Source organism: Caretta caretta, chromosome 1, assembly GCF_965140235.1.
Source record: "Caretta caretta isolate rCarCar2 chromosome 1, rCarCar1.hap1, whole genome shotgun sequence".
Classification (NCBI taxonomy): domain Eukaryota; kingdom Metazoa; phylum Chordata; order Testudines; family Cheloniidae; genus Caretta; species Caretta caretta.
In genome coordinates, this window is record NC_134206.1 from 152,710,531 (window position 1) to 152,737,948 (window position 27,418).

General features: G+C 42.9%; 1 protein-coding gene across 4 annotated transcripts in view; it reads right to left on the reverse strand.

Moving 5' to 3' along the window:
* Window positions 1–7,671: 7,671 nt before the first annotated feature.
* The window catches only part of SRPX (sushi repeat containing protein X-linked), a 72,671-nt gene continuing 52,924 nt past the window's right edge, over window positions 7,672–27,418 (reverse strand). For all 4 annotated transcript variants that reach the window (XM_075132190.1, XM_048864173.2, XM_048864166.2 and 1 more), the window contains 6 exons: window positions 19,685–19,811; window positions 16,609–16,730; window positions 15,626–15,805; window positions 12,144–12,277; window positions 10,404–10,525; window positions 7,672–8,209 (listed from right to left, as the gene is read on the reverse strand). In XM_075132190.1, the coding sequence (XP_074988291.1) occupies window positions 8,029–8,209; window positions 10,404–10,525; window positions 12,144–12,277; window positions 15,626–15,805; window positions 16,609–16,730; window positions 19,685–19,811 (866 nt within the window). In that variant the 3' untranslated portion in view covers window positions 7,672–8,028. The remainder of the gene's footprint in view (window positions 8,210–10,403; window positions 10,526–12,143; window positions 12,278–15,625; window positions 15,806–16,608; window positions 16,731–19,684; window positions 19,812–27,418) is intronic.

Here is a 27,418-nt window from a genome sequence, read left to right on the forward strand (position 1 = left end):
CAGAATTCAGACCCTAAAGCTTTCCCTGAAGAAGAGTTACCACAATCATGCTTATTTGAGAAGTAAAAATCCTGCCATTCACAGTGCAAGAATAGCAGAAGCCCCAGGTTTTATGACATGAAGTACTAATGGCTAAACAACTACAGCTTGAGTTTTGTATCTGAAACTGAAGAAATGCCCTGTCCACTACAATTATATCTCCCATTTACATGGCATGAAACTGCTGAACATGTCACAAGCTACTTGTTAAAATAATAATGTTGTAAAGTTAGGTTGAAAATATATATGTTTTTAAATATCCCTTTGTTTGCATTACAAAGAACACCATAGGTTACAAAAACAGATTTCCAAAAATCTAGGACAAGACTTTGAAAAGTGACGAGTGATTTTGGGTGCCCAATTTGAGACACTTTAAAGAGCTCTGATTTTCAGGAAGTGCTGACACCTCTCCTCTGATAATCAGGCCCCTTTAAAGCAGCTCACGTTGGACACCCAAAATCAGCAGCTGCTTTTAGAAGATCCTGGCTATAATTTTCTTTCTTCCATTTGGCTGTTTACATTTGTTTACTTTTGGAATTTCACTCAGGGCAGTGAAATGAGACTAGTCTGTTTCTAGTCAATTTTACTTTCCTATTTTCATGGTAGTGGGGGTAGTTCTGTTCACAAAAGCCCAGAGGGATGTATAATTTAAAGTACAGAAACAAAACACACCCCGATGCACTCTTTTTTATTAAAAGTTTCACAATAATTATTTTAAAAATGGGTTTTCTTCAACAGTTGTCCCCTCAAAAAATAGCCTATATTTGGGGCCTAAACTACCTCATCTCTTTAATGGACTCAGAATCTGGATTTCCTAAGGGGTTTACATCACAGACAGATGTTTGTTTTAGGAGTGGTTACATTACACTGACCTGGAGGCTCAAGCTCTGTTTTCATTTGCTATGTGTTTGGCCAAATTTTAAAAAGGTAACCGTTATTAAACTAAAGAAAATGATTGAGGGTATAATCCTGACCCTATTGAAGACCGTGGTAATTTTGCCATTGACTTCAGTAGGGCCAGGATTTCACCCTGAGTTTTAGCCTCAAAGGTTGAGTAGTATGGGCCAGATATTAAAGAGGCTCCATCCATTATCGTAGTTTTATATTAGGTATTTGGAATAAGACAATAAATTCCAAGTGAGAAGCTGTTTGTTTGATGGATGGGTTCTGGACTGTGCAGTGAGCGTCTCACAGCTTAGTTCAGACAGTTTAGTTTTTGTTTTATTTTAATGTAGGCCTATCACACATGGCTCTAAATCAGGGATGGGCAAACGTTTTGGCCCGAGGGCCCCACCGGGGAATAGAAATCGTATGGTGGGCCATGAATGCTCGTAAAATTGGGGTTGGGTTGCAGGAGGGGGTGCAGGCTCTGGGGTGGGGCTGGGTACGAGGAAATTGAGTTGTAGGAGGGTGCTCTGGGCTGGGACCAAGGGTTTTGGAGGGCGGGAGGGGGATCAGGGCTGGGGCACAGGAAGGGGTGCAGGTTCTGGGGTGAGGCTGGGGATAAGAGGTTTGGAGTGCAGGAGGGTGCTTGGGGCTGGGATCGAGGGATTTGAAGAGCGGGAGGGGGAATCAGGGCTGGGGCAGGGGGTTGGGGCGTGGGGAGAGGCTCAGGGGTGCAGGCTCCTGGCTGCAGTGGCATGTCCCTTCTCCAGCTCCTACATGGAGGCGCGGCCAGGCAGCTCTGCACGCTGCCCTATCCACAGGCACTGCCCTTGCAGCTTCCACTGGAGTGCATAGGAGCCGGAGCGGGGCCATGTTGTGGCTTCCGGGAGCCGCATGGTGCGGCCCCAGCACCCCGGCTGGAGCGTCGGAGCGGGGCCAAGCCACATGGTGTGGCTCACGGGCCGGCTTAAAATGATCTGGCCCGTGGGCCGTAGTTTGCCCACCCCTGCTCTAAATGAATCAATGCTCAGTGAAAAACAATGCTGTAAACCCCAGCAACTATTTAGAAAGCTTTTGTCTTCAGTGGTGTGATCAGTACGTTTGCAGAAAGCATTTGGTGTGTGGAAAACATTGTCACATTAATAATACCCTTTAAGTATCTGTTCTCTTCTTTATATAAATGATGTATGGGATGGGAAAAGCACAAGATAACTGATTGCACATCTGACTTTTTGTTTTCCAGATATTTGATTAATTGCTTATAATTCTGTGCCATTATGTACTGGGTGTCACCAGACTGAGCACAAAGATGGCCAATAAGGGGCCAAGTTAAAACCTCCCTTGTGTATAGATTTGTGGCACTGAAAGTACATGAACAATTACTCAAGGCAGATTTCTACAGAAATCTCAATCTAATTACTCTTACATTTAACCCTGATTTATAAATTCTAGTCCTGAATAATAAGACTTGACACAGTAGATAATTCTAAACTATTCGTTAGCACAGTTTTATATAGCTACAATACTTGGGAACAAGAAGAATCTTTTTTAACCGTATTGATTTAAAAAAAAAAAAGTCAAGCACAATGCAGTATATTAAAATACGTATTTTTCTAACAATTTAACTCTAAAGCTTCATTCTCTGCCTTACTCTTCTTCTAATAATCAGTGGGTTTAACTTATTTAAAAAGCTTGAAATTACGAACGTTAAAAACTATAATAAAAGATACAAATATCACAGTAAAATCTTGAGCCAGAGCAATAAACATCTCCTTACACTGCCTTGTCACTGCCCATTGCTCAGGCATCTTGTCTCTAATGAGATCTGACATTTTATCAATGCACCCCTTTTCTTTGCATTAGCTAATGAGCTATGGGAGGGATGTCGCAAAGGCATAGAGGGTGCCCCTTCATCCTCCTTTGAGACTCACGCTGTCATTGCTTTTCTGTGGCCCTATTGCAAGAAGTTCCAACATCACTTTCTCAGTTGGCAGCTCAGCAAAGTGATTTTGTACCACCCTTCTCATGGGGCTTTTGCTGGCAAACCTGAGAGAAAAGTGCCGTTTATCATGGTGCATTGATTAAGTCAGAACCTTACCACATCGTGCCCCTTTCGATAAAGATTACACTAGGGAGACATAAAACGAGCCCTTGCTTTTCAGAGTAAAGACTTAATTGTGTTGTCTCATGTTATATATGTCCCCGCTTGGTTAGCCTGTGTAATTTGCCATGCTTCTGAGTAATGTTCTGGAAGAAGTTTACAAAAGTACAACAGCAAAGCAAGCTTTGAATATCCTAAATCGTTGATTGAAAAGACTAAAATACAGGAGGATGACAGTTGAAACTGTGTCCCCTCCCCCAGTCCCATCTTGTGTTCCTTTTAATTCTGGATCACATCCACAATTAAAAAGGGGGTTCAAAGTCACAGTACCACAGTCACCTTGTTTATCAGCTCACATGCTACAATAAAGGTGGCACCTGAATCTTCCCATAGTTCTCCCTCTCACCCCTCCCTGTAGCCTTCAATAAATCCTCCACTAAGGATCACATCTGATATGTAAGATTCTTAAATTCATGGTTGCATCTAAATGCTGGCCTCAGATGGCAAGGACCCTGGGCAGTGCATAGTAGTCACAGGCCCACTTTGATACTGGATACTAATTTTTAGCTCTTTGCAAAAATAGCAAAACAACAACACACAACCCAACATCAGCAAACAAACAAAAGATTCTTCCTTAGAGCTGACCTGCATGCAGAATGGTAATAATGCATTGGGAACTTTATTCCCTAGGTTTTTAAAAAACAATATATATTCAGAGATGCTGACAGCAAGATTTAGGAGGCCTGAGATACAGGCTGTGGGAAGGGGTTGGATCTGAGCAATTCCCATAGGGGATGGCAAGCTCTAAGTAGTAATGGTGCATTCTTCCTTAATTGTCCATGAGATGCGCTAGACCATGTTAGCGAATTCCAAACACTGTGCCCAATGGGTTCCGTAGCTGGTGATTGATAGGTGAGGGGTGATGTCTGACATAGTGGTGATAATGCACATGTAGCTACAGAGTGTATATTAATGCTAGTGCGTGAGCCTGAACTTGTGAGCAAGTGGCTTTTGAGAATCTATCCTTCCCACATCCTAGGTCATGATTTAGATTAGCTATTACAATAGTTCTCATTTGTGACCATGAATTATACACAGCTACATGCTTCTTCTGGAGAACTTGATGCTTTTTAGCCTTAGGCTGCTTTGGACGGCATGTATGAGCGCTGTTTTTACTTACTTTTGGAGTTTGTTTAACAACAAAATGTGTCTTTGTTGCAACAGTTAGAGAATATCATGTGTCCTCTTATTCTGAATTCTTTCCTGTTCAAACTCTCTGTTGCAAGCTCTCCGTTTGGTACAGTTAAAGTGGAAATGAACACTATTAGTATTAAACAACATTGCATTATAAGAAGCTCTGCCAAAATTTAGCCAAAACTGTCCTGCCCAGCTTGCTCTTGTCCTTTCCTGTGTACTGTACATTCAGACTTGTGGACTGTGGAAGAAGGTTGATGGTGAACCCATTTGTAGTTATTACAAAATACAATGTTCTTTCTCTTACAATAAAATTCATTAAACATGATGCTGTGTTCCCGTCTCTGCTCAAATGCTTTACATCAAACCTCTTGGACCCCTTACAGCGAACATGCTATTGCCTTTTTCTAACAGTGATGAACAAGGGACTTCATCTACATGCAGCCAGTAATACTAAATGTATGCTATGATCTGAGACCTGATAGGTGTAATTTCACTGTACTTGTGTGCTTTTCTCTTCTCCTTCCTGCTAGTTGCTTCATCTTGTCTCCTCCCTTAGCTGTTCTTTTTATGTTAATTTTTAGATTTTTTTTTTGTTATGAGTAGATTTAATGTTTGTGAATGAGAAGGTCTAAAAGGGCTGGTTTGAGCCAGGAATACATTATTCTCCGCTACCCATCAGAACAAATGTTGGCCTGAACCCTCTGTAAGGACCCATGTTTCTCATTCTCAATATCTCATTCTGACAAGCACCCAGTCCCTCCCTCCCCAACCTCCTTAATACGTCTAATTTCAAGGTGCCATCCACCTCGAAATCCAATTGTGTCCAAAGGGTTAACCTTGCAGCTTAGTGTTATTACTGATCAGTACATGTCTTTTTAAGCAACACTATTCTGTTTCAGATCAATTCACACTTTCAGGCACATCACATGACAAACAAGTAGGAATGAAATTGCACCGTCCTGGATTGTTCAGTATCACTCTGGCCTTACCCAGGTGAATGTTCTTGTCTCATCTTCTAGAACGTTCTCTTATTTTGCCCAGCTAGTAGGGTTTGTTCTTCTGATCTGATGGACTGAAAAACTAGACAAGGCAAAGAATTCCCAACTCCAATAAAGCTTCATCTTCTGATGAGAGATTCTGGGCCTGCCTTGCTCACCTGGTTCTGAGCTATCACAGCAGTCTAGGCCTTTGACTGAGTCTGTCAGCTTCATACACCTTGGCATGGCTCACATATGTCACTCCACAGCGAGCCTCTGCTTCTCAGTGGCAGATCTCTCTTTTCTCCTCACGGTTCCTTTCTAACTAGTGCTCACTGCTGGCTCAGGCTTGTTTGTGGAAGTGGGAGCCTGGCTTCCAAAACCTCTCCAGCGCATCATCAAGGATCTACAACCTATCCTGAAGGACGACCCATCACTCTCACAGATCTTGGGAGACATGCCAGTCCTCGCTTACAGACAGCCCCCCAACCTGAAGCAAATACGCACCAGCAACCACACAACATCCTTGTAACAAAGCCCGTTGCCAACTGTGTCCACATATCTATTCAGGGGACACCATCATAGGACCTAATCACATCAGCCACACCATCAGAAGCTCGTTCACCTGCACATCTACCAATGTGATATATACCATCATGTGCCAGCAATGCCCCTCTGCCATGTACATTGGTCAAACCAGACAGTCTCCACACAAAAGAATAAATGGACACATCAGACGTCAAGAATTACAACATTCAAAAACCAGTCGGAGAACACTTCAACCTCCCTGGTCACTCAATTTCAGACCTAAAAGTTGCAATTCTCCAACAAAAAAACTTCAAAAACAGACTCCAACGAGAAACTGCAGAATTGGAATTAATTTGCAAACTGGACACCATTAAATTAGGCTTGAATAGAGACTGGGAGTGGATGGGTCATTACACAAAGTAAAAACTATTTCCCCTTGCTCATTTTTTCCCCCTACTGTTACTCTCACCTTCTTGTCAACTGTTGGAAATGGGCCATCCTGATTATCACTACAAAATTTTTTTTCTCCTGCTGATAATAGCTCACCTTAATTAATTGGTCGCGTTACAGTTGGTATGGCAACACTCATTTTTTCTATGTTCTCTGTGTGTATATAGATCTTCCTACTGTATTTTCCACTGTATGCATCCGATGAAGTGAGCTGTAGCCCACGAAAGCTTATGCCCAAATACATTTGTTAGTCTCTAAGGTGCCATAAGTCCTCCTCGTTTTTTTTTGCTGATACAGACTAACACGGCTACCACTCTGAAACTTATAAAACAAGAGGATATACTCCAGCACCAGAGATTACAGCACATTCCGTTAGCAGGCAAGACTGTGAAATGGCAATTAGCCCTCAGGCTGTAGGTTAAGATATTATAAAATGGACATTCAGGCATCAACAGCTGCCTCATTAGGACTAGAGGGCATGCACTAGTATTCCTGATGTGCCTCAGCTAACTTGTGTATCTGTACTTTCCTGTTGTACTCATTTGGCTTCCATGGGAAGGACTAGTCTTTGCATCCTACTATCAGGCTTGTGGGGCACAAATTAAAAAGCAGAAACCTTATATTAACTTTGTCTAACACTCCCAACCCTCCTAAGGAAGGAGCAATAGTGCTGAAAAAATAAAACTCCTGAATGGTTTAATTCCTAAATTGATAATTTGTAGTTTAGTGGTTTCACGGCTCTGGCAATGATAGCTTCTGTGTGAGGTTTTGCAATGTGGGCGGTCTGCCATCCCTGTCACCAAATCAAAGGCTTGGTCTGGCTCCAAGCTGAAGGAATGAGAAGACTCTCCTAACAGGCTCATTGGACATGAACAAAGTCTATTGGGGAGAACACATTTTTCCATTCACTCATACAGCATGAAGTGCAAACACATCGCCCTCCCTTTCTCCCAAATCCCATGCCTTTCCTGTTCATTGCAAGATCCAGTTAAAATTGCCCTTGATTTATGAAGCCTCCAGCTGGAGTTCTACTTTACCAGACTTCTTACTGCTCTCTCTCAACCCCTCAGGTGTCTCCCCAAACAATCAGGTGACAGCTAGTACGGGAGCCCTCTTCCGCAGCTCCTGCCATCTGCAACAGCCTTCCAGTAGCTTTCCATTTAATTTCAACTCTGTGGAAACGACAACTGTTCACCTTTGCCTACACATCTGTCTGTCAACTACCATTTATGACTGTAATTGTATTAAACTCTGTAAAGTGAGATAAAGATTGTATGAAGGACACTACAATTCAGAGCTGCTTTGTACAACAGAAGCAGAGAATAACTAGTGATGTTGAGGGATTCTGAATTGAAAACCCACACTTCAAAGTCTGGATCAAAATTTTCAACATTGCACTGTCCACAAGAATTTGGATCTGGATTTTTGGCTTGGTCTGACCCCTAGTTTTGAGATCAGCTTTTATACACACAAGGACCTTTAAACAAAACTATCTGAGTTTGCAAAACAATATTTTATTAATAAAAGATTTATAAACAGTAAGAAAGAAACTTTACTGCATGAAATGTCCAAAATAATTCCTAGAGCCATGACTACATTCCTTAACAGCTGTACAAGGGTTTCCAAAGGGGAGTAGTACTAAGTACAAATTTCTCTAAAGATGGCTGAAAGTACAAAAAAGCATCATGCATGTGTCATATGCAGAGAAGCTACACAATAAAATAGACTTAAAAATACACACACAAAATCTGTACATCAGTGATTTCAAAAAGCCATGCTTTGTGTAGCACCACGGGGGAGATTAGGGATGATCATATAATTCACTAACAGAGGAAACGCCATGCTTCTGAATCAGGTACATGACTGGCCAGTTTCTGCTTGCAATTTCATCTCTTCTTTTCTCAAGGGGAAGCTGTCAATGAGCGCAAAGAGCTGCGCTGGTGTAGCTGGGAAAGGGTAACGCTCTTTGTCCATGCCGTGCTTGTCCATCACCACCACATTGAAGTTATAATGGGGGATGCGCAACAACAACCTGAAAAATTAGGAAATCCGATTTTGAACAGCCCTATTACCATAAGGCTCTTGAATGTCTAACACAGTAGTGAAAAGCGGGACAGCAGGACAGAGTCGGAGGAGAGGGAAGGCCGGGGCGGCCAAGCTACAGGAGACAGCGTTCCCAAATGCAGACCACAGTTGTGCTTCACTGGGACGTGAGGCCTGCAGGGAATACAGCTCCTACCGTGCCCAGCCCCCTATTCTTCCTCTCAGAGCAGCTGGCACTGAGGGACTTACAGGTGCTGCAGGCTGTGCCACTACATTAAAGGGCAGTCAAGGCAGCTGCAATCTTTCATTTTATGCTCGGTCTGACGTCTGGTCTGGGCAAGTAGAGAGCCAGAGTACAGCCTGGGTACGTATCCCCAGGCCTCAGGAGCACCTTTACTCGCCTAAGCAGTGCCTTGCCAGCTACCCTGCTATTTGCGCCTATGCTGGGGGGGAAGTGTAGTGTATGTACTTTGCACGCTGCTGAAGGGAGTGTGCACCGTATAGCTGTACCTTAAGCATTTGCTCCCTAAGCGTTTTGCCAGTGGACTTCAAAGGGATCAATTCTAATTTGGCATGCCAGAAAAGCCCCCTGTGTCAGTGTGTGTAAGGAATCATTTACACCTGCTACTTTGCCTCCCCATGCCCTGCCACTGGCTCTGGCTCTCCCCCCAGCACTCTGAGCCCCACTTAGGAAAGCCTAACCCCCTCCCAGTCCAGCCTTAGTGCCGTTAAAGCAGCCTAGGCACCTGTGTAACTGCTGAACGCCACAAGCAGGCTGGGCAAGGCCACGGTGGTTTCCCTTCTGAAGCGGCCCTGCCTGTAGCATTCCTAAAAGTGGGACTTCAAAGGGAAACCACGCCTAGCCTGGCTGCGGTGTTCAGCAGCACTACACAGGCAGCGGGGCTGGTTCGGCTGGGCTGGGCGCGGATACAGGGCTTCCTCGTTCAGCCTTTAATAAAGGCTTCAGTGTCTCGGGTGACCAGACATCCCGTTTTGCCCAGGCCATGCCCCTTTTTAAGCCCTGTCCCAACTTTTTTTTTGGCAGAAGTGGACACTTGTCCCTTTTGCTCTCGCCAGCTTGATCTGTTGGCAAGAGCAAACGGGACAAGTGCCTGCTTTGGTCAAAAAAGTAGGGTACGGAGGAATGTGTGAAGGGGTGAGCGGCACTGCCAGCCCCATGCTGGGGGCGGTAGGGCTCAAACAAGGAGCAACGCCAGCCCAGCGCATGCAGGGCTAAGGGAAGTGCGTCAGGCCAGCCCTGCGCAGGGAGGTGGGATGGGTGGGGGGTGGCCTCGAGCAAGCGGCTCTGCGCAGCCCCACAGGGGTGTTCAGTTTTCCCTTTGGGACGTACGTCACCCTACAATTGCCTGAAAGAGCAGCAGAGATAACCAGGGCTGGGAGGGGGAGAGAGGGGCAGACTGTGACGGCTGCTTGAGTGCGACCCTCCCACCAAGTTAATTTTCAATGGGATTTGTGAACGAAAGGGGAAACCAAACACTTCTATTCTGTAGACTAGGAAGTAGCACTCCAGGCCCCCATCGCTGGGCCAGGCGCAGTACAAACATACGCGCTGCTTTGCTCTACGTTGTAGGCTGGTGCGGCTGAAAAGGACCAGTGGCGCACTAGCGACATAACTGCTTCTGGGAAGAGTCCGCTAGCAGGAGAACGTGAGGTGGGAAGAGTCTTCCTGGCTGCTCAAACCACCTAGTTACCACAAGTGGCAACAACCCTGAGAACACGGAGAGAGTCCAATGCTCACAGCGTGTTTCAATAGGCAACAGGGTGAAGTGCTGGTTCATCTGTGCGTTTGGTAGACATTCCTTTTACACCGAGCAAAGACCAGCTCACCGTGACGGTGTGGCAGCTAGAGCACAATCAGGACCAAAGAAACTCTGAGGCTTAGCTGTGCAGCCAATAGTTTTAAAAACCAGATAGCAAACCCCCTTCCCCTCCCCGCCCCGATATCCTTCAGCACCACCCTGTCTCTATAAAATTCATTCTTGGAAATAAGTCACTGATGTGTATTGTTAGAGCCTCTTCACACAACTACATTTCACTGCGGATGTTATACTGGGATCAACAAGGTTCTACTATAAAAAGGATCCAAGAAACGAAAAAAAGGACGACATCACGCCCCCCGCGGCTGAGGGGCAACGGACTGGTGGCGAGACTTTCCCTTTTACCTGAGTTGCAAAGCAAGTGCTGGAGGCAGCATCTTTACTCCTATTCTTCCTAGCTGTGCTGGAAAGACACCAACCAATTCGATCACGGTCACGTGCCGGAGGTCCAAACCACACTGCTCTGGCTAAAGGGGTCAAGAGAAAAAACCAGGAACATGCATCGGGCTTGGATTTGATTATAACAGTTGTTTACATTAAATGCACAATAAGGTGATATTCTATACAGAGCTCAAAATCTTTGCTCTCTCTAAATACTTTCTTATTTTAAGTCAGCAGTGGGAACCTGAGAATGTTTTCTGGAGTCGTGAAGGCAGTAGTTCTGCTACAGTACTGGATTTTTAGCTGATTATTAAAAAAAAAAAGACCACCAAAGTACAATGTAGATGTCTTGGTAACGAACTGAAATGATGCCAGTCTATTAAAAATGGTGCCAGCACTTTAATCTGGCACCCAAACAAAGAATGTGAAATGTGAGCCTGCTATAGAAAAGTGTTCTCTGATGCCAAAGTGTCTGAGGATCACGGAGAGCAGGGGGGAAAAAAGGATTGCACCACTTAAATTTTACCTGGTAAAAAAGTCACCCAGGAATTGAGAGTTTGGTTGTATTAACTGGTCAAGCCACTCTTGTTTCAAAAATAAACTGTTGAAACACCATTACAAAAAAAATTTTTTTTTTGACATTACACAACTGGCTTCTGGCATCTACGGGGGAAAATCAGAGTAAGATCAGGAGTCCAGATTTGCAAGCGACACATAATCATCACAGCTGAATTTTGTTCCAGTGGTGGCAGGCAGTAAATTTACAGTCCTCACGGCCACCAATCATGCGGTGCTGGCTCTATTCCCAGCTGGGCTGGTAAACAATCTCACTCTCTTCTGGGCACTTGTGCATCCCTCTTGCATGTCGCTAACTCTGACAACAGCCCGAGTAAAGTTTACAGTTAGATAAACTGATAAGCCCCGAGGGTGGGATTCACAAAGGTATTTAGGCTCCTAAGTCCCATTAATTTCAATTGGAATAACTAAGACTGTTGTCATCATTCCATGTTTTTGGAGCAAACACCATAGTCTCTTCTATAAAGACTGATCTTAGTTTACCTTGAGAAAAAATACTATTAGAGTTTATACTAAATAATTTGGAGCGCTTTCCGCAAGTCCTAGAAACAGGACCACATTGAGGCTACATTCAGGACCAGCGAGAAAAAAATTCTTTTGCTGATGATTAATTTGGATTCTGTGCTCCTTTGGTTACTGGTGTATTAGTTACTTGTGCAGACAGCCAACACAAGCTTGACATGGATGAACAGTTTACCAGCAAGAATGACTGCAGGTTTCTTTAAAATCCTTCAGGGGTTCGCTAAGAATTGGATGGTGATGCTGGTATTAGCTGGTAATGAGCACAACATTAATTTCTCTTGGGAAGACAGAATAGGGTCAAACTAGAGCCATGTGAAGGCCAGTGTTTGGTTCATTTACCCCATTGAACTAGACTATACCCATGAGTAAAGTGAATTAGAGCGGTCCACTTTGGAGCAACGTTGAAACTGATGATATTTCAGAGCCTTGCAAACATGTTTACTACAAAACTAGCAGCTCTTGGGCCAGATCCTCAGTGCTGTAAATTGGCATAGCTCCACTGCAGGGAGAGGGCGAATCAATGAAGACTGACCAATTTACACCAATTGAGGATCTGGCTCTCGAGTTTAAACAAAAAAAATCCTGGAAAAAACGACCATGTCTTACCTGTAGCATTCCCAATTGCAACCTGTAGAAAAAATTGGCGGCAGTAGGAGTTGATATAATTAGTAGTCTCCGTTTCTCATAAAACTGATCCAAGAGAGCCGCTGCAGTTCTCACAGCAACGTTAATATTCATAGCTGGAATTAAAAAACAAAAGCCGTGGCGCTCCCAGAAACAGACCCTTTTCAGACTTCAGCAGCCAGCAGCTGGACATGCATGCCCCGAGAGGTATGCAGGAGCTGGGTATCCATGTTAAAGGGCCCAGATCAAAAGGTGCAATCCTGGTCCCACTGAATTCAATGGGAGTTTTGCCATAGGCTGCAGTAGGGCCAGGATTTCAAGCAGTCCCTCTCTCTCTCTCTCTCAGGCTTTGTCTAAGCTTGGAGCTGGGGGTGTGATTTGCAGCTCGAACAGACCTACTTGTACTCGCTCTCATTGAGCTGGTGCTCTCAAAATAGCAGCACGGGCAGCAGTGAATAGGGCCTAGCTGCCCCCGACTACAAACCCACCTGGACCCACTACCCCGTGCTGCTGCTCACCGCTGCCTGGGCTGCCATGGCTACGTGGCTATTTTTAGCTTCCTAGCTGGATGAGAGCTAGCACAAGTATGGCTCCAAGTGCAGACACAGCTTTAGTGACACCCAAACCTGGTGAAAGCTTTGTTTAGTTTTTATAGCAATGAGCAGGATCGGGTTCCTCAGTAAACTGAAGTAGCATATAGTGCTCCCTCTCTACACAAAAAGAACTGTAGGGAAGGAAGAGTGAACCTGACAATCACTGCACCTGAGGTCTAGCTTCTATCATGAGTACAATAATGGAGCCAAGGCTAAGAGAAAATACCTCCTAAACATCGGGACAGGAAATGGACCATGGATTTATTGGGGGGCAGGGGAAGTCTTGTAAGAGGAACTACGTTGGTGAGGGGGGGTTGTTTTAGAGTAAGAAAATGAGTGGAAAAGTGGTAGGTGTAATAAACTTTAGCTTTTAGTATTTAGCGTTTGAAACAGTCAGAGAATATATGTGCCAAATTAGAGCCAATCAGCTTGGCTAACGGGCACTGAAAACCTGACCTGAAATGACTGAAATCACTGAAAAAATGACCTGAAAACTGTCAGAAGGACCATAAATAACGGTAATTATGGATGGAGAGGTATCTAAGTGGCGGGTAAAGGTTTTTAATGCCCCTCAGCAGGGGATGGCTGCCGGAGTTGGCACAAGAGTCTATCATATTTAACAGCTTCCTCAGTAACAATCTGGAAGAGGACATGTAAGTAGCACATTAATGAATGTTAGAGATGCCACTAACCCGTGCTAGCATGAACCAATGTAATGGGATCTAGAGAGATTCGAATTATGGACAGAAAATAAGAATCAGCTTGGAAAAATGTAAGGCAATACATCTAGAAAAAAAAAGACATGAAACACAGACCTACAATAAGAATAGAAACCAGGAAACAGTCATGCTCACACAGAGTGAGGGGAGGTAAGGAACAGCAGACTAGATCTGCATTTGCAAAGTGATATGATAGCAAAAATAACCAGTGCAGTTTTGAGTTGTATACAGAGGCACGACATCATGGAGGGAAACAATTTAGGATGAGCAGGAGGCATGTTTTTCCCGGCTGGCAAAGATCTCTCAGAGCGTAGACTAGTTTTGTTTGGAGAATAGTGGAATCCTGATTGCTTGAGGGATTCCAAATTAGGCCTGGACAAAACGTTGGAGAACATGATCTAATTTTGGGGATTCTCTGAAGATACTTCTCCCTTAGTTTTTAAAACACGAGTTAATACTGAGGATGGCACAATGCTGGGCACGTTTCTATAGCTTAAACAGAACTGATCGACATTGGTGAGGCCTCATCTGGAGTACTGTGTCCAGTTTTGGGCCCCACACTACAAGAAGGATGTGGATAAATTGGAGAGAGTCCAGCGAAGGGCAACAAAAATGATTAGGGGTCTGGAACACATGACTTATGAGGAGAGGCTGAGGGAACTGGGATTGTTTAGTCTGCAGAAGAGAAGAATGAGGGGGGATTTGATAGCTGCTTTCAACTACCTGAGAGGTGGTTCCAGAGAGGATGGTTCTAGACTATTCTCAGTGGTAGAAGAGGACAGGACAAGGAGTAATGGTCTCAAGTTGCAGTGGGGGAGGTTTAGGTTGGATATTAGGAAAAACTTTTTCACTAGGAGGGTGGTGAAACACTGGAATGCGTTACCTAGGAAGGTGGTAGAATCTCCTTCCTTAGAAGTTTTTAAGGTCAGGCTTGACAAAGCCCTGGCTGGGATGATTTAATTGGGGATTGGTCCTGCTTTGAGCAGGGGGTTGGACTAGATGACCTCCTGAGGTCCCTTCCAACCCTGATATTCTATGATTCTATGATCTGAAAGAGTCTTTTGGAATCTATTATTCATTATATTCCCTGAAGCAGTAATGGATAAATTTTGCCCCTAAGCCAGGAAAGCACTATGCAGAATGCTTTTTAAAGCTCTCAGATTTCATGATTTTGGATGAAATTTTCACTCGTGCATGAGTAACTCTGGTGTCTAAGTTACGTGCCTAAGTCACTACCCTCTGTAGTTAATGTGGTTTCAACTGGTCACCAGTTTCTTTTCTATTCCCTTTTTAAAAAACGGTTGCTGGGTGCAATTAAAGATTTGCTGCTATGTTCTGCTTTCGTGCTGTCTGTAACGATTCCAGAATGCGAAGTCTGTAAAAAGCTTTGAGGGTAAAGGTACTATATAATTGTAAGGCACTATTCTCATCCAAGGATAAAGTTGCAAAAAGAGGCAAAAGATGTGTGGGAAGAGGAATGGGGAAAATGTTGCACTTGTTATTTCTAATGGATTAAAAAAAATAAAATGTGGCTTTACCTTCCCACTCTCAATCCAGTAAAAATCACCACCTATTCCAGATGCCAAGTGGGATCCACTTTGTAAGATCTGCCTGGACTCAGTGTCAGTACTAGAATGTAGGGCCTTCAGCAGTCAAATGTGCATAGATAATCAATTTTATCAGCAAAGAACTGGTATCTAAAGAGCACTAGGGAATGAGAACTAGAGGAGAAATAAAGAAAACTCAAAAGCCAGAGTAAGATAATCTGTACCCACTGATACCGGTGGAAGAAAAAGAAGAGTGAGTCAAACTTACAAAGAGATGTGAAAAGAGGTGATAGAACTGATGCGAGGGGAATAAGAAGCTTTCAGGTAATTAACAGCAGAGCTGGTCTCTGTCCTCTCCAATACACAATATGCTGCTTCAAAGAGACTTGTGAAAAATGCTACAGTTGTATTTTGTATATTCATTAGCAGAACTATCCAGGTTAATTCTATACACACCCAGGGCCAACCTTTGAACAACTGACAGCATCTGTGCCATAAACATAAATCATGAACCTTTGTGCAGTGCCATAGGGAAATCCTTTGTGCAAAAAGTACAAGCAATCCCCTTCACTGACCTTTCAAGAGGTAAGAAAGTACTCACGTACGTGTACAAGTTGGCTCTGTTCCTGACCAGCCTAAATTGTACTGGCACACTCTGGCTGGGCTTCCCTGCAGCTCATATCCACCAATGCAGGAAAACTCACAGGTGGCACCATAGTTATCTCCATCACCTGAACATTTTATGTAGCCATTTTCTGGGGCATTCAGTTTACCACAGCGCCTAACTTTAAATACAAAAAAGAGACAGAATAACAAATAATTCCCCATCTCTGGAGCAGGCTACTAATGAAATGATATTGTACTAATATTAAGGTGACATTCTGGCTCGCTGCTTATTATTAGCTTTCAAAGAGAACCCAGCACTTATTTCTTTTTTTAAATACGAACCCAGCACTTATGTTCAGCTATTGATTCCTGGATCATGTATGCATACAAGCTAGTTTATATATTAGTAACACAGGGTTGTGGAGGGGAGGGGCAGTTGAAGTCCAGGTTGTCAGAAACCCACAGCTTTCCCAACTCTGTGACAGAAGCAGCTGCTCTCCCTGACAAATGTCCTATAGTTTGTCAGATGGCAGCCCTGTACAGCTCTGAGGAAGTTCTGCTGAACTACAACTCATCTGTTGGTCAGCAACTATGGGACTAGATATTAAGGGAGGCATGGACCCAGGAGGTCCTGGATAATGGGAGGAAATGGACAGGGGAAATATGGGCAGGGGAGGAAGCAAAGATTTGAGAAGCAGAGCTGGAGGACAGGGGCTGGTCAATAGAGCTACTATCTGTCTCCTAGACCCCCGCTGCTCATCTGACCCCTAGATCCCTCCCCAGAGCTCAGTTCCCTGGCTCCCTAACTTCCCTCTGGTGATTCAGGCACTTTCAAGTTGTATGAGACAGAGAATATTCTTCCAGTGGGAACAGTTCTCTCTCTCTCTCTCTCTCTCACACACACACACACACACAGGCTGTCACTTGGATCCTTAAGTAAGTATTAACTGGTTTTGTTTACACTATTAGACACTGTTCTTACCTCTGACTTTAATAAGAAATTTGCAAGTGCCTTTGTTTTCTGCTCTGTCGTACACAATGTATTGGATCTTGTGGTCACCTTCTGAAAAATGTGAGCCAGGGGATGGGCCTTTCAAAATCACACTAAAAAATGAAATAAAATAGACTGGGTGTTCAGAAATTAAGTCAGGGTTTCTCCAGTAGGAAAATATTAACAACCTTTGGACAGAAAGCCCTTCTGTCACTGGGGAATGTTCAGATTGCCTGGCTGTGCTGAGAGTTTGTGGAGTGACAGAAAACAAGAGGAGGATGCGTGGCAGAGCCCACAATATTTAAGAGCTAAAATCGCAGTAGCCTGGCTACTCCTAGCAACGTTATCCACTACTGCCTACAGCTAAGTGTAGACAAAGGTAGTGTGACTCGCATTGCTGTAAGACAACTGTCAATGTCATTGTATTTATTTATTTAAATTTCATGTCACAGTTAAACAAACTCATGCCTTTTATCTTTCCATGAAAACAAAAAAAAACCTGGATGGAGAATCTAGATCAACTGAGCATCATTCTGTATAGCAGGACAGTTGGCTGTAAAGGATTTGAACGTCAGTCAGGGCTAGTAGAGTACCTCTGTTTGTTTGCTTGCACTGTTGTTGTTGCTTGTTGGCCCAGGATATTAGAGAGACAAGATGGGTGAGGAAATATCTTTTATTGGACCAACTGCTGTTGGTGAAAGGTATAAGTCTTCAACCTACACGGTGCTCTGTGTAGCTTGATAGCTTGTTTCTCTCACCCACAGAAGTTGGTCCACTAAAAGATATTACCTCACCCATCTTGTCTCTCTCATTGTTTGTTTGTTTTTAAAAAGCCATCTGTTAACACTGCAGTATGCCCTTTGAGTGCTGCTTATAAGGTTACCTCTCTGTGCCAGACTATACATAAAAAAAGGGTAGGAGGAATCAGGATTTAATATCTTTCTTTTTGTGATAGGAAAGGCAGGCATCCCATTGCAGGCTTCAGCTCAGCTGCTCATTTCCAACCGAAGCATATGTCAAGAGAGTTCTAAACTCTCAAGGCAGAAACTTATAGACCAGGGCCAGACTAAGCATGGTTCAAGAAGCTTCAATCCACTCAGGGCCACAATTTTACCTCAGTAGAGTCCCCCTCATCCCTCCATATGCAGAAATTGTGGATAATTGCTGTCTGGGGCTTAGAGGACAAGAAGTCTTGAGACTGAATAAACATTCCTTAATCACCTGTTAGGAAAGTGCTGCAGCCTGGTATATGTGGCAAGTCCATTGGTAATGAGCCTCTGAATGTTATGCTTCCAGCTGAACAAATGGGGCTTAAGGTGATTCCTGAATCCAGGGTTCTTGGATGGCAGCTTAGTTTCATCAGACCTTGAACCATCTTACCAGCACAGTAAACAGTATTGCTAACCCCAACCAGTCAAAAACCGTGAGTCAGGCTTCAAAGTCAGGAGACTGGCTTAAAAATAATCTTACCATTTCTTTAGAAAATTTTGGAGGGTGGCATTATTAACTTTCTGGTTTTAAAGCCTTTAGGGTGTACGCAGGTCACATTTCTCTACAATAATTAGGGCTACAAACTTTCATTGAGAAAAAACTGAGATACTCACATACTCATCCGGCTCCAGGAACCGAGACTTTAAGAAAGGCAGCAAATATCACAAGATTTGCAGTAAAATCACAAGAGTTGGCAAAAGAAATTCGGAAAATGCACATACCCTTCACAGAAAGTTTCCATAGAATAATAGCTATCTCACTGGATTGGGAACAGTTATTGGTCCCATTACATTGGATTATACAGCTCCTATTTTTATCATTTGACACCATTTCACTGGGATTGTGTAGGGGGCAGGGAGCATTATTAGTAATTTCCTCATTCTGACACCGAAAAACAAATAAGTCAAAGTTCTTATTTTAGAATGATAAGAGCTTCTTTACTGTCTCTTAACATCACAGTTCTTCTTTTGCAGTCACAAGCACTAGCCTTTATTTATCTAATGAATTCCTCCAGCTTATACTCTGATATATAAAAATGACCTGTGCTTGTTTCTTTTCATGTGCTTTTTTAGTACTTTCAAATGTCCTCATTAAATAGTTCAAGCTCTGAGTGTCTTTACCTTTCAGTGAACTGGAAGTCAATATTCTCAACTATTCAATTCTTTTAACAGTTTCTATGAGTTTATAGGTGGATTGATTAAGCTTATTGCAGTAAAATAAATGATTTTCCATATTCTTATCATTCAAGTATTTCGATCATGCCCATCTTGAATCAGTGGAAGTGGCAGACAATGCTGCCATTAAAAAGGACACCATCAGCATAGAAATTATTAAGTTTCCCCTATTGTTTCTATGGGTCTTTAACATCTTAACAGGCAAGAGCAAAACACTGGGGGTCAGGGAGGAGAGGGAAAATGTGATAGTAAAATTACAGGAATTGGCAGGGGTCTCCAAAGCAAACGTAGTACCTGAAACTACATTTAACTCCTTTTTTAATATTATAGATTTCAAGTTGATGGTGTCATTTGAAAAGTAACATACTGAAGAACTCAGTATCATAGTAACTATGCTATATTATGTGAAACCTTAGAGATGCATGTAAGTTTGTTATTAACACACAATGGCTTTGTTTATTTTAACATGGTCACAGTTCTCCTCATGTAGTACTGTTCTCTTACTTTTAGTATACCTAAGAGGTGCTGCCCCATATGCAAAGTGTTGCCCCTAGGAGAGCACAGAGCCATAAAAGGCCCTTTGGAAATCTATTTATTGCAACACAGATGTGGGCAAAAATGCTAATGTATCTCATCAGCTTTAAAACAGTCTGCTGGCTATTTATATGCCAACTCCTGAATGATCTACCTTGGTGTCTGAGATGTCAGATTTTTTTTTTCAGCTAAGCCTGCATTATAATTTGAAGGGTCACACAGATCCAACAGCAAGTGCTCACTCCTTCACAGAACTGGTGGGGAAGGATGTTGACCAAGCATGTCACCTAGATCAGTGAAAGGGGGTCCAGGAAAGGGCAAAACAAGTGACCTTAGTACAATAATACAGTAGACACAGTTTCACCTACTCTGTCAAAATACCATCAGCAGTGTCTCTTCCTTCAGGGGTTTCCCAGAACACTCGGGCTGTCAGCTTGTTTGGCTCGGCTGTTTTCTCCTTCACACTTGGGCACTGGATTCTAGGAGGTTCCATATCTGTTAAAATAAGCACCAGAGAACCCATAGTTTAATTCTTTTCACTACTGTTCACTACTCAGTGTACATTGTGATACAGCTTCACACCACCCTGCCTACACGAGGTGCTACACTTAGAGAAGAAAAACCAAATGCACAAATACAAAATGGCAGATAACTGCACTGCTGAAAAGGATCTGGGAGTTGTGGTGGATCACAACCTAAACATGAGTCAGCAATGTGATGCTGTTGCAAAAAAAGCAAATGCAATTTTAGGTTGCATTAACAGAGGCATAGCATGCCAGTCATGGGAGGTGATAGTACTGGTCTACTCAGCCCTGGTTAGGCCTCAGCTGGAGTGTTGTGTCCTATTTTGGCCATCGCTATATAGCAAAGCTGTAGAGATCATGGAAAGGATCCAGAGGCGAGCGACAAAGATGATCAAAGGGATGGAATGAAAGCCGTATGAGCAAAGGCTCAAGGAACTGGGTATGTTTAGTTTGGATAAGAGAAGGTTAAGGGGGGATATGATAGCAGGCTTCAGATACTTGAAAGGCCAGGAAAAAGATGGAGAAAAATTGTTCTCTCTTGCCACAACTAGCAAGACAAGAGGCAGTGGGTTCAAACTACAGCACAGCAGATTTAGATTGAATCTCAGGAAAAACTTCCTAGCTGTAAGAACAGTAGGACAATGGCACAGATGCCTAGAGAAGTCATGGAATCTCCTTCGCTGGAGGTTTGCAAAAGGAGGCTGGGTGGGGATAGCCATCTGTCTTGGATGATTTAGGCACAACAAATCCTGCATCTTGGCAGGGGGCTAGATCTAGATGATCCCTGTGGTCCCTTCTAACCATATGGTTCTATGATTTCTAACATCAGAGCCCAGTGCACATAGAGCACATGTTAATGTCTCCCATTTTCAAAGGGGTAGGGATGGGGAGGAAGCGTGAGAGATAGGCATAATTAATTCTATTTTAATCTCCCAGGTAGACTAAATAACAAATAAATAAATTGATAAATTAATAATAAATGAAGTACCAACAGTCACCATGGTAATGAACTTTTTTTTATCCAATCACCAGCAAGGTTGAGGCAGCTGTGTCTAGTGAACTGAGCTTGAGGCTGAAAGCCAGGAACTTCTCTGATTCTCTCCAAAGCTCTGCCACTGACTATATGTCCTTGAGCAAGTCACTTACGCTATATCTACCCAGCCCATGGAAGAGAATCTCCCTGCCCAGGTTGACAGACTCAGGTCCTGTGCTAGCGCACGATAAATAACAGTATAGGCAGAGCTGTGAAGTTGTGGCTTGGGCTGGAGCTCGGGCTCTGAAGCCCGCCCCTCTACGTAGGCTTCAGAGCTCCTGCTACTTCAAAGTGCTGTCAATACAGCTATTTTTAGAGCACTAGTGCCACTTCTGCCAGCCTGAGTCTGTCAAGCAGGCTGGGAGGCTCGCTTCCACGGGCTGTGTAGACACACACTTATGAGCCGTGCCTCAGTTTCCTTATCTGTACAACGGAAATTATACATACCCACCTCCCAGTGGTGTTATTTAAAATGTTAATCAAGTGCCTTGAAAATATAAAGCTCTCTCTAGGTGTTAGCGGAGACTCCTGTCTCTATCACATTCAAACGCAACACAGAGTAGCTGCTTATAAAGCTGCAGGAATGGTACAAACAGCCTTTTAACAAAACAACCAACCCCCAGCCCCTCGTGAACCACCTCCACCACCCACATCTCTCCCTGCAGTACTGCCAATCAAGTCACCCTCCAATAGGTTACACAGAATATAGTCAGCAGGACAGCAGCTAACAGGAATAACAAGCTCACACTGTGTGAGCAATTCCCAGTGAACAAATTGTGTAGCACATTAAGCCATTTTTGCACGTGCATATCATCTGCCAAGAGACTGCATTTTTTAAAACAGATGTCTTTGCTGTGCAAAGCTGTTTGGCAAATGTTTTTTCAGCCCATAAATTAATTACATGTCTCCTACAAGTATACCTTTTGAAGTGACATGGTATTATTTCTTTTCCCCTTTTGGATGAGTCAACCTCTATAATGGGGTCCTGGTCTACAACTGGGGCTGACTCTACAGAAATACAATTAAATAAAATAATAAACTAATTATGCTTCAGCCCCAAATTCACTTTCTCCCAGCACTGGTGAGAGCAAAATCTTCCTTCTAGAAAATGAACAGGAAAGTGCTGCAAACACACTGAAAGTGAAGCTTTATTGAGAAAAGAAAAGGAGGACTTGTGGCACCTTAGAGACTAACCAATTTATTTGAGCATAAGCTTTCGTGAGCTACAGCTCCCTTCATCGGATGCATTCAGTGGAAAATACAGTGGGGAGATTGATATACTGTAGCTCACGAAAGCTTATGCTCAAATAAATTTGTTAAAGGTGCCACAAGTACTCCTTTTCTTTTTGCGAATACAGACTAACACGGCTGCTACTCTGAAACCTGTCTTTATTAAGAAGACACCAACACATTTGTGAACAACAGTTTTCATTATTTGCTCCAGCTCTAGTCACAAAACTTGCTAGAGCTTCCTTTGACTTTGAATAGTTATTTATGCCACTGAATTTGATACCAATCCACCTCTCTGCACTCCAATCACACAGCGCACTTGCCTTTGTCCTGTTACTCACATTTTCTCTTTCCTTCAGCTCTCTTCATTGCCACTTTAAAATTCTTACCATTCCCTTCAACCTTGTCACCTGACTGCACCTCCTCTCTTGTCACCTCCCTAAGTGTTGATTTCATTCAGCTTCTCAAATTCTTCTCACTGCAATTCATTCATCTGCTGTAGTCTCTAAATAAGAAGTGTTTTCACACTTCCACTCCTCCTCTAGGGGATGCTTTAGGGAAATACTTTCCTGTTCATTCCCCCTCACTTTTCTTGTTCACTCCATCATTTTAAATCTGCCCTGCACGTTAAATATGAAATCCTAGCCACACAGAAGCCAATGGGAGTTTTGCTCTGTTACATCCTTAGGGCAATGACATTCCCTACCTACCTCCTTTAATGACGGCTAATGTTGCATTTGTACTGGGACTACTAATAGTGACGTTTTAGTTGTTTTTTTGTCTTTCTGGGGCTGCTTACTGTGTTTCCTTTGCAGCCACCGCCCAGGATTAAAGGCACTATATAACTAAATAAAATACCATGTAAATGATGGGAGAAGGAGCAGGGCAGTGTTTAGGATACTCATGTTTTAAGTATCCAATTAATCAGGAAGAAGATTCCATCACTAAGCAGCAGAGGACACTGGTTTGAATGAACAAGCATGAATTTTCACTTTATTAAGACAACAAAACTAAGTTACTCTAGGAACTGCATCACTAGGCACCCGTGAGTGAGTATGCACTTCTTGTTGGACCTGAAATCACCAGAAAGGATATTGTCTGTAGCTAGGTTTCAGAGGAACAGCCGTGTTAGTCTGTATTCGCAAAAAGAAAAGGAGTACTTGTGGCACCTTAGAGACGTCTCTAAGGTGCCACAAGTACTCCTTTTCTTTTTGTCTGTAGCTACTTTGACTGCCTTTAAACATTTACACACACACACAAAACCACCATATCACACCAAACAAACCTCAAAATGATCTACCTGAATACAACAGAGCACTCCAACTTTGCCTACTGAGGCCACACTTACAGACTGCCAGGGCCTGAAGGCCACATATAGGACCTGATCTAGCAGAGTTCTTAAGGGTGGGCTTGAAGTTATGCACACGCTCAAGTGCTTTGCTCTCTTGTTTTTAATTTGCACTAGGACCAGGTGGTGCAAATTGCCATCACCCTCTTATTTAACAGGAGAATGCCATGTGCAGAGATTACAGGGCCTAGTATCTAATGCTCTGTGTTGAATCAAGCAGCTCCAGGATTTACTCCACTCTCCCATTACCCTAGTATACCAGTTACATCCAACCTGCAATTACATATCATAGGATATTAAAGAGGCACAATGGCATGGGATAAAATAGATTTTCAGTCATCCTCTGAATCTCTTTGCTGACATGGCATATGAACTGGTTTATTTAAACCATTTATTAGGTATTTCTGACATTAAGGTTATTTAGTAAGTGGACTGATCTTGTTTGGAAGGTTTATATCCTGGTGGGGAGGGAAGCAGGCATTTAATGAAAAATTTGAAGCTGCTCAACCATGATTTTCCTCAGCTACTTTCTCATACTTTATTAGTGCTTCTTTGGCTACTATATTGTAGTAGCAATGGTACTTGACTCCACCTATGGAAATCATCTTGCTTTAATGACGGCTCCAGAACAAAAGGTCAGTAATATTCTACTGAATAAATGCGGCTTGTTGATCTCAGCGGAAAAGGGATGAGGATGAGTTTTCAAAGAGCCTGTGGCTTTCTGAACTCCCACACTTCTGACATGGGCCACCTCACACATTAAAAAGGTTTATTGACCACTTGTTTCTTTGGCTTGTTAAAGGTTTGAATTTATTTGTTTTTGAGAGAGTGGGGGAGGCGAGGCAAGGCAAGGCTAGGGAAGGAAGGGATGGTAGAGAATACAAAATCCTAATACTCATCTGAGTATCTGTATGTGATGGATAAAGATTTGATGCCAACACTATTACTGACTGTAGATGTGATTAAAGATTGCTGTAGTTAATTCAAAATACTTATTCCATATAAAAAGCATGTAAGAATGCAAGGCCAATTTCAGACTCTCTCAGTCAGAAGGGTTACTTAATTGTTGGTCTTAACATTTCTATAGGATGTAACATAAAGGATGTAGTAGAATGGTGAAGGCTATTTACCACAACATCTGTTATACAGCTGGCTGAAAAATAAGAATTTTCAAAGTTTTGAGGTATTTCCATTTCCCAGGGACTGAAGTGGACTAATTTCCCCACAATTTGATAATGTTTTCTATACAAAGTGGTTACCGCCGCTCCCTCCCTTACCCCCCCCCCCCCCGAAAAACCTGGTTTTGATTGAACAAAAGGTTTCAAGGAACTCAAGCATTGTGTGAAAAAATTCATTTAGAAAGAAGTCACATTTCATTTTAAAAAAAAACATTTTGGGGGCAGGACTTCAACCAGCTCTAGCCCAGAGCTGGCAAATGTGCCCAGCCCTAACCCTATCCTGTTACCTCTTCCCAGTCCTGACCCTCACCCTAGCTTGAGACCTAGTAACCAATCCTAACACTAGCACAGAGCTATCATCCAGACCTAATGGTAACTGGGCCCAAAAGCTGGTCCTAAACCTAGCCCCAAAACATCCAAGATTCCCAATCCTAAATTTGGCCCATGGCTACTCCCTGTCTGCAAGCCTACCCCCAGCTTTACACCAGCCACCAACCCCAAACATGAGCCCTACTAGGAAGTACAACTGGTTGAGAAACTGGGGGGGAGGAAGAGTGTTTTGGGGAAAAAATGTTTTTCTCCCCACTTCTCAGGTCAGAAAAGGACACATATTTTGTCCCTTGGAATTCTTTCTGAAATTTTTTAATCAACATTATTTTCTAAACCAAACTTTTCTTAACATTGTTACCAAAATTTGCTGCATTTCGGTAACTATTTTGATAATGATTCCAACAAAACTTTTACTTATTCGTTTTGATAAAAATGTTGCAAACATAAATTTTGTGAAAAACAAAAACATTCCAAAAAAGTCAAGAGTTTTTCATGGAAGTTTCATTAGTGAGAGAGAACATTTTCAACTAAAAACTTTTCACTTATTAGACTTCCAACTGCTCCAACCCTTTGTTATTGGCACAAAGAGAGGAAGCTGTAGGGGCACAGAAGTTGGGTTTTTAAGGTTTATTTTCTAGTGCAAAATGAGCTGCTTCATCATCAAGAATCATCGGAACATATGTAACCCACACACCTCCCGGGTTTGGTGTTCTGTCCCATCTAGTGGCACCGAGACCACTTACAGAGAGAGAAGATAGATAAAATGAGTCTGCTCTACAGTCTTAGCTAATAGCCATTAGCTTTCAGCTCCTGCAGTAGAGGCTCATTACTAAGCTCCAGAGGTCCAAGCTTCGATCCCACCTGCTGACGACTGGGGTCTGTCGGTGTTACACATACAATGGGCCAAACTCTATCCTCAGTTACACCTTTGCAATTTTGAGCCAGGGAGTAGAGTAAGGACCAGAACAAAATTTTAACAAAAGAACAAAAATCAATACATACTGACAAGTACGAGAAGGCCAACATTTTCAAACATGGCTGTCTATATTTAAGCTTCCCAATTCATAGTTAGTGGCCTGATTTTCAGAGTGGCCGTGCCCCAACACACCCCATTGAGTTCAGTGGGGTTTGTGGGTACTCAGTATCTCCGAAAATCAGAGCATTTCTATTTAGGTGCCTAAATACAGATTTAGAAGCCTAACTAGGTTCAAAAACATTGGCATGTGTGTTTAAAAAGAATCAGAAAAATATAACCACCACCTGAGATTTAAAAGTCTTGTTTTGCTAATTGTTGATCTGTGTCTGGTGCTTCTTTTAAATGTTAGTTATTTTATTTTAAATATGGTGGCAGGGTTACAGCTTGTTTGCTAGGGTGGAATAGACCAAACCAGACCTTTTGTTCTTTCTCAAGGTTACTGCTGACCATGCATGTGGCTTGGGATAAATGAACCCCTGGCAGTCTGCAGACTAATTCTCACCCAAATGTAAATCCTATTTTGCTTTTTAAATGTTGAATAAACAAATACATGGGCCAATCAGTGCAGCCCATCTCACTAAATATGAAATTAGCCTCATGACTTCTGTATGTAGCTGCATTTTTAATATTGCACCTACAAGCTCTATATGATTGCTGTTGCCAAGATTCCGTTACAGTTGCATTGAGCTGGATAAATTTAAACAGTGAAGCTACAGTAACAAAGGGTGGAGCTAAACCTGACATTTTGCAAAAACACCATTAATTCAGGTTTTTAAACATTTTTTGCATAGCATGGACCACATCTTAGTAGCAAGAGGTTCCCATGGACACCTCCCTTCCCATTCAAAGTAGGGTGGATCCTACCTCCTGTCCCATTCGTGATCGCTTAATGCCCCAAGGGTACCTATAGGAATTGCCTTCATGAAAAAGTAACACATAAAATGTCTCCCTTTGGTCTTCATTTCCTCTCTCCCTCTCACTTGTTCTAATCCTCTCAGCTGGAAACAAACCATCCCAATGTGTCGAAAGAATAGTAAATATGGCAGGCGACCAGCTTGGCTTAACGGTGAAATCCTAGCGGATCTTAAACATAAAAAAGAAGCTTACAAGAAGTGGAAGGTTGGACATATGACCAGGGAAGAGTAGAAAAATATTGCTCGGGCATGTAGGAATGAAATCAGGAGGGCCAAATCGCACCTGGAGCTGCAGCTAGCGAGAGATGTCAAGAGTAACAAGAAGGGTTTCTTCAGGTATGTTGGCAACAAGAAGAAAGCCAAGGAAAGTGTTGGCCCCTTAATGAATGAGGAAGGCAACCTAGTGACAGAGGATGTGGAAAAAGCTAATGTACTCAATGCTTTTTTTGCCTCTGTCTTCACGAACAAGGTCAGCTCCCAGACTGCTGCGCTGGGCATCACAACATGGGGAATAGATGGCCAGCCCCCTGTGGAGAAAGAGGTGGTTAGGGACTATTTAGAAAAGCTGG